This window comes from Dromiciops gliroides, chromosome 6, assembly GCF_019393635.1.
Source record: "Dromiciops gliroides isolate mDroGli1 chromosome 6, mDroGli1.pri, whole genome shotgun sequence".
NCBI classification, from domain to species: Eukaryota; Metazoa; Chordata; class Mammalia; order Microbiotheria; family Microbiotheriidae; genus Dromiciops; species Dromiciops gliroides.
This window is the reverse complement of record NC_057866.1, coordinates 112,499,398-112,513,303: the sequence shown is the minus strand read 5'-3', so window position 1 is coordinate 112,513,303 and position 13,906 is coordinate 112,499,398. Positions and strand designations below refer to the sequence as shown.

General features: G+C 39.6%; 1 protein-coding gene across 6 annotated transcripts in view; it reads right to left on the bottom strand.

The window, feature by feature from the left end:
* Window positions 1–352: 352 nt before the first annotated feature.
* KLF3 (Kruppel like factor 3) overlaps window positions 353–13,906 on the bottom strand; it is a 38,321-nt gene continuing 24,767 nt past the window's right edge. For all 6 annotated transcript variants that reach the window (XM_043971313.1, XM_043971317.1, XM_043971315.1 and 3 more), the window contains 4 exons: window positions 8,741–9,236; window positions 7,708–7,861; window positions 2,105–2,265; window positions 353–911 (listed from right to left, as the gene is read on the bottom strand). In XM_043971313.1, the coding sequence (XP_043827248.1) occupies window positions 730–911; window positions 2,105–2,265; window positions 7,708–7,861; window positions 8,741–9,236 (993 nt within the window). In that variant the 3' untranslated portion in view covers window positions 353–729. The remainder of the gene's footprint in view (window positions 912–2,104; window positions 2,266–7,707; window positions 7,862–8,740; window positions 9,237–13,906) is intronic.

Here is a 13,906-nt window from a genome sequence, read left to right as displayed (position 1 = left end):
CTCCTCACCTTCTCCTTGACCCCACTTTACAGTGGACACAGAGGGTATTCACTCTAGGGCTTGATGCCCCAGACTGGCTCATCTGCCCAGTTTTAAACACTCTACTGGGCTGAATACAGGAGGCTGAGACAATGAATACTGTCAAAGAAAATAATTTAGATGAGGCGATAAATCCAACTTCTGACAAAAGTTGAGAATAATGAAGAGTTGACTGTATTAGCATCTCATCTTGCAACAGTTCTAGTTAACCCATGTTGTTGGGAAGGTTCCACTCTTTTCGACGTTGAGCATAAAACAAGATTCTAGGGCACATACGCACAAAGATCTCTGGCAAGAACTAGCAGTCTGGATATTGAATTTCTAATACATTTACTGGTTTGTCAATATATGATGACTGAATACATGGAGAAACCAACAAATGGCTATGTTAATTTACACATTCCCTTATTCGCAGTACATTAAACATGTCTATAGGAAGGGTTTGCTTAGCATCCCCAGGAAAAAAAAAAAAGTGTTCACATTCTTTAGGTCTGACCCGTGGTAAGGAAAAAAGAGGGTTACATACCATCTATTACTGACCATATGGAAGTTTTGAATGGTATAAACTCAGTGATTCAGACCAGCTGAATCAAAATTAAAATGTACGTGTAAAAAAATGAGTTAGAGAAAGGGAGGGAGACGGCAAGAAGTGGGAGAGAAGGGAGTTGTTGATCCAGGAGCCGGATGCATTCAGACTAGCATGTGGCGCTTCCTATGTAGAGCAAGGTGATCAGAGCGAGAGAAGCTTCGGTCACAGTCCGGGCATTGGAAAGGCTTGATCCCAGTATGCTTTCGAAAATGCCTTGTTAGTTCATCAGACCGAGCAAACTTCCACGTACATCCCTCCCACGTGCATTTGTAGGGTTTTTCTCCTGCAAAAGAAAAAAGAGAGAACACGACTATTTTTTTAAAAGAAAAAAAAATATACAAAATCAACAACAGAGCCAAATATAGCTGAACGCTGCGTCTGTGAGGTTCGGTGAATATTGCTTCCAGGCCATTTCCCCTGTAGAGTATTTTAAAACACAGTTCCTTAGAAGGATGGGCAAATGGATTTGTTCTCTAATGTTTAACTGAATCTGTGCCAAGAAATGGAATTTTTCAAGTTATTGCTAAAGCAAAGGGCAGGACTGAATTCTGTCCTGGGGGCATTACAAGATGCAGCAGGTTTGGGGTTTATCCTCGCCAGGAAGTGTGAATATTTGCTACAATTGATAAATACACTTGATTCAGACTCTTCAGCGTATTTGAGAGCCAATGTGGTGTGGCAGAAAGAGCATTGGATTTAGCATCAGAAAAACCTGGGTTCAAATATGTGGTACCTAGTATTTCCTGTGGCCTGTCTAATCTTAGACAAATTCACAACCTCTTTGGGCTTCAGCTCCCTTATCTGCAAAGATAAGGAGGGCAGGGGAGGGGATTGGATTAAATTATCTCTTAGGTCCTGGTTCCAAGACTAAAACTCTATGTTCCTAGATTCACTGTATTTACCATCACTGTTTTGAGAAATGCCAAAACAGATGGACTTTTCCAGGTCTGGATCATTAGATAAACCAAATTTCTTATCAATCTCAAGGATTCATCAAAAACTCAAAACGTTTCCTTTGCTAATTTTGAAGTGACAGACCTTTTATGCCTGATGTAGTACCTTAAATCAAGAAGGTGCTTTATCCACTGTGCCACCTAGCTGCCCCATTGCTATTATTTTTATGTTTAATTATTTTGATAGATCTTTCAAGGTCAATAGGTCCAGAGCTCCAGTTTGAAATGATGCCTTTAGATTATTACTATCATCACTTTCCCCCCAAAGCTCAAACAAGAAGCTAAAAATTGTATCTGGGTCACTCTGGTCAAGTCCTTCTTCAAAGGAAAATAAAGGGCAGCTAGATGGCGCAGTGGATAAAGCACCAGCCCTGGATTCAGGAGGACCTGAGTTCAAATCCGGCCTCAGACACTTGACACTTACTAGCTGTGTGACCTTGGGAAAGTCACTTAACCCCTCCTGCCCTGCAAAAAAAAACCCCAACCCCCCCCCCAAAAAAAACAACTCTGTGCACATTAGTACCTGTATGTGTTCTTCTGTGGGCTTTCAAGTGAGAGCTCTTAGTGTAGACTTTGTTGCATCCCTCATAATCGCATCTGTGTATCCTGCGTTTTCTTTGCGTATCTGGAGACTCCACAGGTAAAGGTCTCTTTCCAGGCTGTACTATGACTGAAGGGTGGTTCCTGTTAAAAGTTAATTTAAAAAAAATCTTAAAATTCCATACAAGTCTAACCTTCGGTTCTTCTATCAAAACAGTATTTCTATGCCAATCTTGGCTAATTAGCATCAGCAATCATCACCTTTTGTTTAGTTCTGTCCACTTACAGTCACTGAAGCAAAATTATTAGATACTTTTCATAAGCTGCCTAGAGTTTAGCTTAGTTGTGTTAATAAAACCATAGGCTAAATTCTCGTCTCAGGCAACTATCCTTTAAGATCTGCCTTGGGGAGGGGGATGGGGAGCAGTTCTCTAATAAAAGAAAATTTGCTTTTAATTTTTAAATAATAGCTTTTCTGTATCATCAAAGTAATCATTCCTTTGTCTCCGAGAAGGCAAGGCTTTATGGTCAACTGCCACTCCTTGTAGAGAGTAGCTGAGAATTTCCTGTTTGGTGTTGGCAGGCGGGTGTGGTCTCCCTTTTACCCCAGGCATCAACTCCTAAAAGTAGAGTTCAGGCGGCCATCACGCCCACAGGATGTCTGAAGTTGGCTTTCCACCTTCACAAAGAGCACATGCTGGCTTTTAACCCCACAGGTACATATATTCCTGTGAATACGTACCTCTTAAATGGGACTCTGAAGTAACATCATTAATGGTACTCATTACTAAAGGCTGCTGGTCAAGGATTTTTGGTTTTCATTTTTTGCATCTCTACCACTATACACATAGTAGGTGCTTATAAGAGCTCAAATGAGATAACTGTGAGAAAAGTGCTCTGTAAACTCTAAAACACCATATAACCAGCAGCTATTTATTATTCAATAGGAATAGGAAGGGAAGTTTCCCCCTGCTGCTTAAGAAAAAGCTGAAATCCAGCTTGGCAACTCAGCTAACTTTAAAAAATGTATTTTTTCTAAGGATGGGAGATTAATCCAGAGTTCATATATGTACACTTGATACTTTTAAAACTTTTAATTAAAAGATCACATGCTCATCCAGCATCTGGCTCTAATGTCAATGAAAACCCTTTTCCATTTTTATATCTGACAACACAGACACTGAAATGTGAACAAGTCTCAACTTGTCCCTAGCAGAATTAGTTTTTACCTTTTATGCTTTTGTGTTTACAGAATGGAAAAAAAGAAATAGTTACAAAACTGGGGGGGAGAGGAGAAATAAGGTCCTTAACTAAAGTGGAGACCCCTGGGGATGACTTCTGATCTCATCCCTTGGGAGTCTCTTTCATTCCCTCTAGCTCACGTTGGTAGCTGTCTTATGCACCTTTTACATTACAGACATTTGTTCTGTATCTTATTTTCCCTACTAGACTCTAAGATCCTTGAGGGCAGGGATCATGTTTTATCTATCTTCCTTACTTTCTGAGAACCTGGAGTAAGTAGGTATTTAACAAATGTTTAAGAAATGAATCAGGGAGCAGCTAGGTGGCACAGTCGATAAAGCACCAGCCCTGGAGTCAGGAGGACCTGAGTTAAAATTCAGCTTCAGACACTTGACACTTACTAGCTGTGTGACCCTCCTCACTTCCCCGTTAAAAAAAAAAGAAAAAAAAAGAAGAGCTCAGGAATACACTAGGTTAGAGTTACAACTGGAGACAATATTCTACAAGAAAAGATCAGAGTATACATGAGAATTACCTAAGGAAGGAGCAAGAACGAAAGAGGAAAGGAAACTGGAGGAATTTCGAATCAATATTTATTAAGCTTCTACCACATTGTGTGGAAAATGCAATGACTGTTCATGCATAAAGAGATGAGAAATGAGAAACCAAGATATATAAAAAAAACAGAAACACTTCCACTCCAATGACATAATTTTTCCTCTATGCTTACTTAGAGCAAGGCTTTATAGAGGAAAATGTTGGCACCTCTTAAAAATCAATAGCTGGGGGTGGGGTGGCAGCTAAGTGGCGCAGTGGATAAAGTACCAGCCCTGGATTCAGGAGGACCTGAGTTCAAATCAGTGTACAGATAACATGTGAACTAGTATGGACAACTGAGGTAAACCTTTTAAGGTTTCCTTTTGTGGGGGGAACTTTTCAGCTTTTCTGATGTTTTCTACTTTAACACAATACTTCAATCTCTATTAAGACAAAAAGAAAAGCCAATAACCTTCAGGGAAGTTTCTTTTTTTTTTTTTTTTTGACGGGGGGGGGGGGGGGGGGGAGAGGAAGAGAGGCAATTTTAAGTGACTTGCCCAGGGTCACACAGCTAGTAAGTGTCAAGCATCTGAGGCCGGATTTGAACTCAGGTACTCCTGAATCCAGGGCTGGTACTCTATCCACTGCACCACCTAGTTGCCTCAGTTGTGTGTCTTTAATTTCATGAATCAATATTTAAATATTTCACATCTATAGGCTAATTAGTACCTATTCTTAGTATTTTTGTGTACCTCAGATTCAGTAATTCAGATTCTTTCCTCACTAAATTTTTAGTAGCTACTTTTATGCTCTGCGGGCAGTCCGATATTCCTTACCCCCTTTTAAAGCTAGCAATGTACTACTGGTACATTTTTAAAACTGTTTTGAGAAAAAAACCCTCAAGAATATTTTAAGGGTATGCCAAAATCTTAGATGAGAATCACTGTCTGAGTTGGTATTTCCAGTCCAGAAGTACAGGGACCTACTTAACAGTAAGAAGGTACTCCTTCAAATTCACACTTACTACAAGCTGTGCTTCCGAGATGAGTGAGGGTCTGGTGGGCTCCCTTCTCACTCTAAGAGTCGCATTCTTAAGATGGGATCTTGGGGCAGCTAGATGGCACAGTGGATAGAGCAACGGTCCTGGAGTCAGGAGTACCTGAGTTCAAATCTGGCCTCAGACACTTAACACTTATTACCTGTGTGACCCTGGACAAGTCACTTAACCCCAACTGCCTTACTTAAAAAAAAAAAAAAAAAAAAAGATGGGATCTTGGGATAATTGTTGAAAAGTTGGCAATCTTTAAGCTCTGTATCAGGATAAATGTCCTAACTGAGTTTTCTAAGTTGGCTTTACTTAAGTTTGCTAGACTATAAAAAAGTAAAAAAATGTAAGACATCCCCATCCTCTAAAACCTTTCCTTCCAAATATGGATGTGTATGTATAAAAACGAACTCTCACACAAAAAGTATCTTCACATAATACTTGAGTACAGTTTAAAAAAACCCCAAACCTTAAACATTCTGAAACATGCTATGTCAGCATCAAAGAAATTAGTTTTGAAGTCTTATTCAGTGCCTCCAGAGAAAGGAATACATAATGGAAAGATCACTGGAACGGTTTGAAGCAATGCTATTAAGCTATAGGCTGAGGCGTACAAGTGATTCTTTCCTGGCTAGCTGATTTACAATGTGGGACACCACTGGTTATGTTCCAAGACATGACTTAATCACATCTGTGTGTGTGTGAACATTTCTCCAGGAGCACACTGGCCGAGTGGTGGAAGACTTATTTGTTAAGTTTTTGGGAGTGTATCACAAAGTAATACAAAGTATAACAACTACTCATTTATATAGTGCTTCAACCAGTATTTAAGTTAAGTTTTTGATAGTGTTAAAACTCAGTATTTTATCACTAGGAAGTAATAAATATATAGTATAACAATCTCTCACGTATAGAGCACTTTTAAGGTTTGCAAATATTTTAGTGAATGGATCACTGAAAGACACTCAGGTTTTTGCTATCAGTTACAATAATAAAAATTAGCATAGGTTAGAGATCTTAAAGAACAGAAATAAAAAGTTTTACAAGTTGTGGTGTAGTTGGAATTAGGAGAAGCCAGCTCTGCAATTTACTTCCTGAGTGATGAAATCACTTAAGACAACTGAACTCTGGTATTCCTCAATAAAACAAGGGATTTTTAACCAAGTGGTCTCTTAAGTCCATTCAACTTTAAATATGAGATCCTGAAAGTATGGGGTGCTTTTTTCAAAATAGCCCTTTAAAATTAAAAATCATAATAATCACTATCTGGGAATAGCGTTGCACTTGCTTTTAATCATCATGGACTTCTTCTGGAAGTCTGGTGAAACATATGGACCCTTTCTCAAAAAAAAAAAAAAGTTTTTGCATAAAACACCCCAAAAATTATTCTCTCCTCCCTGATGAATTTCTGTTTATACAACCAAAATAAGAAAGCTGAGGCTTATCCTGTCTGTAACGATCAAAGCACAATTTATTATGAATATGACTGACAATATTAGATTTACTAGGAAATACTGTGGTCTTGAGTCTGAAAAACTCTGGTGTTAAAAATGGAAAATAAGGCTCTCTTTGCTCTGAGAAATGGCTTTAATAAAAAGGAAAGCATGTCTTTTTGTGGTGGCAAAGAATTGGAAATTGAGGGGATGCCCATCAATTGGGGAATGACTGAACAAGTATATGAATGTCATGGAATATTATTGTACTGTAAGAAACAATAAGCAGGCAGATTTCAGAAAAACCTGGAAAAACTTACATGATGCTGAGTGAAATGAGCAGAACCAGGTGAACATTGTACATAGCATCAAAAACACTGTGTGATGATCAACTGTGATAGTCTTAGCTCTTCTCAGCAATACAATGATCCAAGACAATTCCAAAGGACTCATGATGGAAAATGCTCTCCACATCCAGAAAAAAGGACTGTGGAATCTGGATGCAGATTGAACCATACTGTTTCTACTTTTTTTTGAGGTTTTTCCCTTTTGTTCTGATTCTTCTTTCACAACACGACTAATGCAGAAATATGTTTAATGTGATTGTACATATATTGCTTGTTGTCTTGGGGAGGGGAAAAAATTTGGAACTAGAAACCTTAAAAAGCAAATGTTGAAAACTCTCTACATGTAACTGGAAAATAATAAAATACTTTTATGATTTAAAAAAAAGGAGAGCATGAAACGGAAAAGGAGATAGATATAGGCAGACAAAGGTGGAAAGGATGTTGGAGGCTGCAATTTTGTTCCTCTAGTACAAAGTTAGATGAGCTGCAACCCCATATGGGGTCATGTAACTGAATGTGGTTGTGAAAAATTCAGCAACAGTAAAAGGTCAGTAAACCTATTTTATATGCCTATATATCCGGGGTCCCATAAAAATTTCTTCAGCAAAAACAGTAGCAAGTGGAAAAATTTTAAGAAGCCCCACTCTATGTAGTAAAAACTATACATTGAACTTAATTACGTAACCCTGGATGGCCCAAAGAGCAATGCATTACAATGGGGTTAAAAAGGCAAAAGATGGAAAGTTTGTAGTGGAAATCCCTTCAGGTTCTTTGATTTGTAACTGTTGTCATTATTTAGTTAGCCTATGTGTAGAATTCCTTTAATTTGTAGTCAGACACAAGACACCTTCCACACTAACCCATTCCTGGCTATAGTACGCATCATCATGTTACGGTTGATTGGTCCTGCCGCTACCGTGTCCTCTGCCACCTGATGGCAAATGGTTTTGTGCAAATGACAGGAAGCTCCAAATATACTTACTCTTGCAACATTGCAACTTGTGGAGGGGATACTGAGTTCATTAGGGGGGGTGACATTTCTTCAGGATAATAATCTGTCCTCTGTGGTTCAATCCCAGGCTCTACTTTTATTTTTTTCTGTAAAATAGGCTTCTCATATGATTCAATTACAGGTACTGTAAAAAGAGAAAGTGAATTCAATTTTAAGTGCCCTTGTTGAAAAATGACTGCAATTCACCAATCTCACAGCGAAAACACTTTTTGAATAGCCACTCTCTCCAACGATCTACCTGTCTATCACAAAAATGACAGAAAGAATGAGGCACTGGCTAAAATCTCACTGAAACAACTAATTATTTTGCCAGAAAGAAGCATCCAAGAAGAGAAATTCTTCTGAAATTCTAGTCCTGGCATGATTCTCTACCTTGGTTTTTAAAATATCCCCCCTACCTTCAAGCCTCCTGCCACTGACCACATGAATAAAGGATGTAAACATGTGCATAGTTATTCTTACAATTCCCTACTTTTGAAAGGTATTGGGGGCAGCTAGGTGGTGCAGTGGATAAAGCACTGGCCCTGGATTCAGGAGGATCTGAGTTCAAATTTGACCCCAGACACTTGACGCTTACTAGCTGTGTGACCCTGGGCAAGTCACTTAACCCTCACTGCCCCACCAAAAAAAAGAAAGAAAGGTATTTACTAAGTGACTACTGGCTTTATATTAAATGCCTATAGGCACATGGAGCTGTCCCCTAAGCATTCTAGAGAGCAATTCATAGCCATGATTCCCAATAATCTCAGAAATTCCATCTTCTACAGCATTTGAAGTCATGTTGATGTGTTTTATTAGGCTTTCCACCATCAACACTTTAACAAAGATATTCTTTATACATCTCAGGTGAAGTTGACCATCAACATCATTTATTGCTTCAACTCTTCCTGGCTCCTTTACTTCCTCATCCAGAATTTCTTTCTCAGATGTGCACCTCAAGTCTACGAGTTATCAGCCGGGAAGGACCTACACAGGATCCTCCTAGCTCTGGAGCAGGTCTTACCTTGCATGCTACTTGTATTTTCCAATTCATCTGCTAGAACAGTAGAAACCATCAGAGGCTGCTGAAGGTGACTTGCGTACATGAAAGGAACAGGTTGCACAACAACCGGCTGAATAACTGGAAGGATTCCAGGGCTTCGAATTCCGTGTCTAGAAAGAGCCGCCATCACTGGCGGGATTGACAACGGCACGCTGAAGGGCTGTACACCAGGTGGAGGCGGTGTGAACTTTTTCATAGGTGGGCTAGGCGAAGGCAGAGTTAGTCCAGGTGAGGCTCGCCTATGAGAAGTCTGAAATTTCAGTGGGGAAGGTGAACTTCCGGCTGAAGGTGGGGAACTTCGCTTGTTCACTGTGAGATCAACTGGTTCCATCTGGATTCCATTAGAACTAAGGCCTTCCGGGGTCGGATAGAATTTATTGTGTAACATGTTCGGTGCAGAATAAATGACACTGTACTTGTTTGACTTCATATGTTCCATGAAATTAGATGGATATGACTATTGAGGGAGAAAAAAGAACAGTGTAAACAAAACATTTATGCATATCGGAAAACCTATTAGGAAAAAAAATACTGATTAAAAAAACAAACAAGTTTATGGGGCAGCTAGGTGGCGCAGTGGATAGAGCACCAGCCCTGGAGTCAGGAGTACCTGAGTTCAAAATCCAGCTTCAGACACTTAACATTTAGTAGCTGTGTGACCCTGGGCAAGTCACTTAATCCCAATTGCCTAAAAAAACCCCCAAAAAAAACCCCAAACCAAGTTTGACAGTTTTAAATTTGGTACTACACCCCAAAGTTGCTAAATTGTATAAACCTTTGACCCATGCAGTACTATATCCCAGAGGAAAAGGATTTGTTTACAGCAACCAATCCACAAAATGGAAACTGACGTGGTGCTAACTTATTGGAGAGGGGCTAAATATATTGTGATATATGAATGTAATGGACCCTTTGTTTTGTCCTAAGTAACGATGAAATGAACAGTTTGGGAAGGAAGTGAAGGGAAGACATCTATCATCTGATGCAGATGAAGTGAGCAGAACTAGGAGAACAATTTAAATTTCATGAAAAACAACTTTGAAAGACTTTAGAACTCTGATTAATGCAATGATAAACCCTGAGTCCAGAGAACTGAAGATGAATCACACCACCCGCCTCCTGCCAGAGATGTGAGGGACTTAAAATCCAGGATATGACCTGGCCAATGTGGGAATTTGTTTTGCTGGACTGTGCACTTTTGCTGTGAGTGTTTTTGTTTGGTTTTGTTATGTTTAATGGAGTTGAGGGGAAAGCAGTGAGAGGGAGAAAATTCAAAAAGAAAAAAAAAAGTTTTAAGTGCTTCAGTGCCCACAAATAACTACATAAACACACTATCCTAAGATACACTTTTTGAGTGAGGTCAACAAAAATTAGAAGGCCAAAGAAGTATGGACAACATGATTATCCTTTGCAGATTCCCCTATTTCTAATTAAGTTGAGCAGCCTAGTGCTGAAGAAACAAGATGGCACAGGAGATAAAGTACTGAGCCTGGAGAGAAGATCTGAGTTCAAATCCAGATTCAGACACTTATGAGTTGATAATGATGATAGTAATTGTTATTACTAATGTGAAACTGGACAATTTCCCTTAACCCTCTCTTTGCTTAAGCTTCACCTTATGAAATAGGGATAAGAGCACCTACCTCCAAGGGCTGTTGTAAGGATCAAATGAGATAATCTATGTAAAGCAGTCTTGATTTTAGCATCTGACAAAAATCACTTAAGGTCTATCTTGTGGATAAAATGGAAAAATGTAGGCTAGACTTAAATGAATTCTGAGTAGGAGGAAGAACTGCAGCCAAAGAGTACTGAGTAACCTCAGGATGATGGAGGGTATTCTAGTTATCTGTTCTTGACTCTGTCCAGGTTCAACATTTTTAACAACTACCAGGATCAAGATATGGAAGATCTACTTATTAAATATGTAAATGAAACAAAATTGGACATGACAGCTCAACATGAAGCAATAGCATGATGCAACTATTAAAAAAAAAAGGAAAAGAAAAGGAAAAAAGGTAACGCAATCATAGGCTACGTGAATATTGGTAGGGTGTCCAAACTATGGGAGGTATAGTCTGACACCCATAATGCTGTAATTAATTCTGGGCGCTACATTTTCAGAACACTGACAAACTGGAATACAATGAGGAGGGTAAACTATTCTGTGTGGCTTCAAAAGACAGAACGAGGTCCGATGACTCCACATACACATATAACAGGAAGGCAGATTCTGTTTCAATATAAGTTAAGAACATTCTAATAACCAGAGCACAAATGATGCAGAATCATGGAACATTAGAACTGAAAGGGACTGTAAAATCCAAGTCCAATTTCCAGTTTTATGGGTGAGGAAAATGAGTCTCAGGGCCGTTCAGTAGCCTGCTCTCAGGTCTGTGGACTTGCAATCCCGGGCTCTTTCCCCAGCATCAGATTGCCGTCCTATCCCTAGAAATAGTAATCAAACAGAAGCTGGCTGACCATATCTATGTATAATGTACATATGCATGTGTCCACTTCATGGCAACCAATATTTTCATGGCACTTGTCTTATCACTGTCAGTAATAATAACACCTGGGGGCAGCTAGGTGGTGCAGTAGATAAAGCACCAGCCCTGGATTCAGGAGGACCTGAGTTCAAATCTGGTCTCAGACACTTGATGCTTATTAGCTGTGTGACCTTGGGCAAGTCATTTAACCTTCACTGCCCTGTGCAAAAAAAAAAATACATTAAGTAATAATAACAGCTAGCCTTTATGTGGCTATTTAGGGTTTGCAAAGTGTTCTCATTTGAGGATGGATGGCTGTTCCCAAGAGCATGCATGCGTGCGTGCGTGTGTCTCTCTATAAAACCATGAGTGTATAAATGATATGACTGCGTTACACAGCGGCATACATCTATGTACTTTTCATTTAAAATGTACAATTTTCTTGCAAAACTCACATAATAATCTACCCAGCCAGTCTAATTGCGTCATCCAGACTTGAGTAGGACAGTACCATGTATGCATTTCTGATGTTAATTCTTCAATTCTGCTTTTATTCTCACAGTCCATACCAATCTACCTTATAGTCTAGGCTCCCAAAGAGCTGAGCTTCACACTCAAACACACACATAAGTATTTTTGGACGAGGGAACCCACTCCTCTATTCCCAGAATGAATTTTAACATGTTAACTCCTTAGCTGCGCTAGTGGGAGAGAGAAGGTTTAAAGAACATCAAAGTGTGGACTGTCTAGTTTCAGGTGGTGAGGAAAGTCAGGTCTTGGCAGCTAATCTATTAGTAGATAAGAGTGTTTAACAAATGACTACAGCTGCATATAATGCTATAAGTTAGCTCTCCCAGCCTAAAGCAGTTGCCACACCCATAGCATAGGCAAGTTCCTTAATTATAGACCTGGTTCTTAAAAGAGTTTCAGAGTAATCTAATTTTGGTGTAGTTCAGACTCTTCAGAAAGACAAAGGACCATCCAGTTGTCCTGGTGTACTGAGTTTAGGTGTACCCCATGTTGTCAGACAAGAATCAGAGAATTCTGGTATTTGAAACCAGCCCATCTCTTCCACTTACTAGTTGTGTGACCTTAGACCAGCCAATTAACTTGTTTGGGTCTCAATCTCTTCATCCAAACCAATGCAGGTGTTGGCCTAGATGACTGACCAACCCCTAAATGGAGGGATCTTGTGAAATCAGGCTCATTGCCATGAAGTTGGATATTCTTATGGGAGAGGGGATAAAAACACTTTTAAACAAAACTGAAAGAAGGCAAATTTTCAAAAATGACCCTGCCTTGTTGGTTTACGCCCTTTCCAATTCAAAATAAGTAAGATGCAATGAGAGCCAGCCTTGAAGCTAGGGAGACCTAGGTTCATGTTCCTGCCTCTCTCATATATTGAGTGATCCTCAATAAGTCTTTGCTTTTCAGGGCTCTAGGCAATTCACTGAGCTGTAGAGAAGGGGCCTAACCGCAATGGTTGAAGGAATTTCCCATACCAATGAAATAAATCATAGGTCCAGCCATAGGCAATGTGGAAAACCAACCTTAAAACGCACAAATTTCCATTTTAAAAATCAGCTACATGCTTCAAGGGTCTATGATTTTGCAGGTGTGGATGCTCCCTCCACCTTGTAAATCTCTGTGACTCGGTAGGGTAGGTAGTCATCAAGAACATTCATGCTGGTTTTTGGCTAAGCCAGTCCTCCAACAGCCGACACAAGGCCTCCATCACTGGCACAGACCTGAAGTCTTTCCAGCTTGGTAGGGCCTGTTAGAGCCTGTATTCAAACGTCAACCTTTGAGAACACAGGGTCACCTCCAGGCCACAAGGATGCAGGAGGACTTCTGTGGCGGCCGCTATGATTTATACAGAACCCCCCATCCCACCCCCAAAGATATTATAGGACCAAGATCCTAGTATCATAATAGAAGGCATGAAGCCAAAATTGGCACCAGGTTCACTGCAAAGTCAACAAAAGAATATAATAATAAGGAATGTACGGTGAGGGTTTAAGCTTATGACACTGCAATTAAAAACAGAACAATGGGAACCAAAACACAAGTTTTCATCAATCTGAGGTCTCACTAAAGACAAAAGATTTTGCTTGGATCATAAACTTTTACAAAAATGAAGAACAATTTCTAATTGTTTTGATTCAACGTTGCCCTCCTGTTTTCAACTCTGTCCTTAATAAAATTGCAAGTATCTAGAACCTCAAATTAAGTGGAATCCCCCCCCCTTTATGTGGCCCAAAGGAAAAGCAACAGTAGATTAAAAAAAAAAAAACACAAAACACCCCCCCAATCTAATTTTAATTTATATCTTTAGAGATATCCCTTTTGTATCTAAAGGAAGACCCCCATTCTGAGTATTGAATTCCATTTGGTCTACTGCTTAAATGTGTTAGACAGTGCTGGGTCTGGCGTTAGGAAGAGTTCAAATCTGACCTCTAACACTTACTAGCTGTGACCCTGGGCAAGTCAATTAACCCTGTTTGCCTCAATTCCTCATCTGTATAAAATGAACTGGAGAAGGAAAGGGCAAACCAATTCAGGATCTTTACCAAGAAAACCCCAAACGGGGTCAGGAAGACGACAGAAACAACTGAACAACTAAGTCACAAAAACATATATC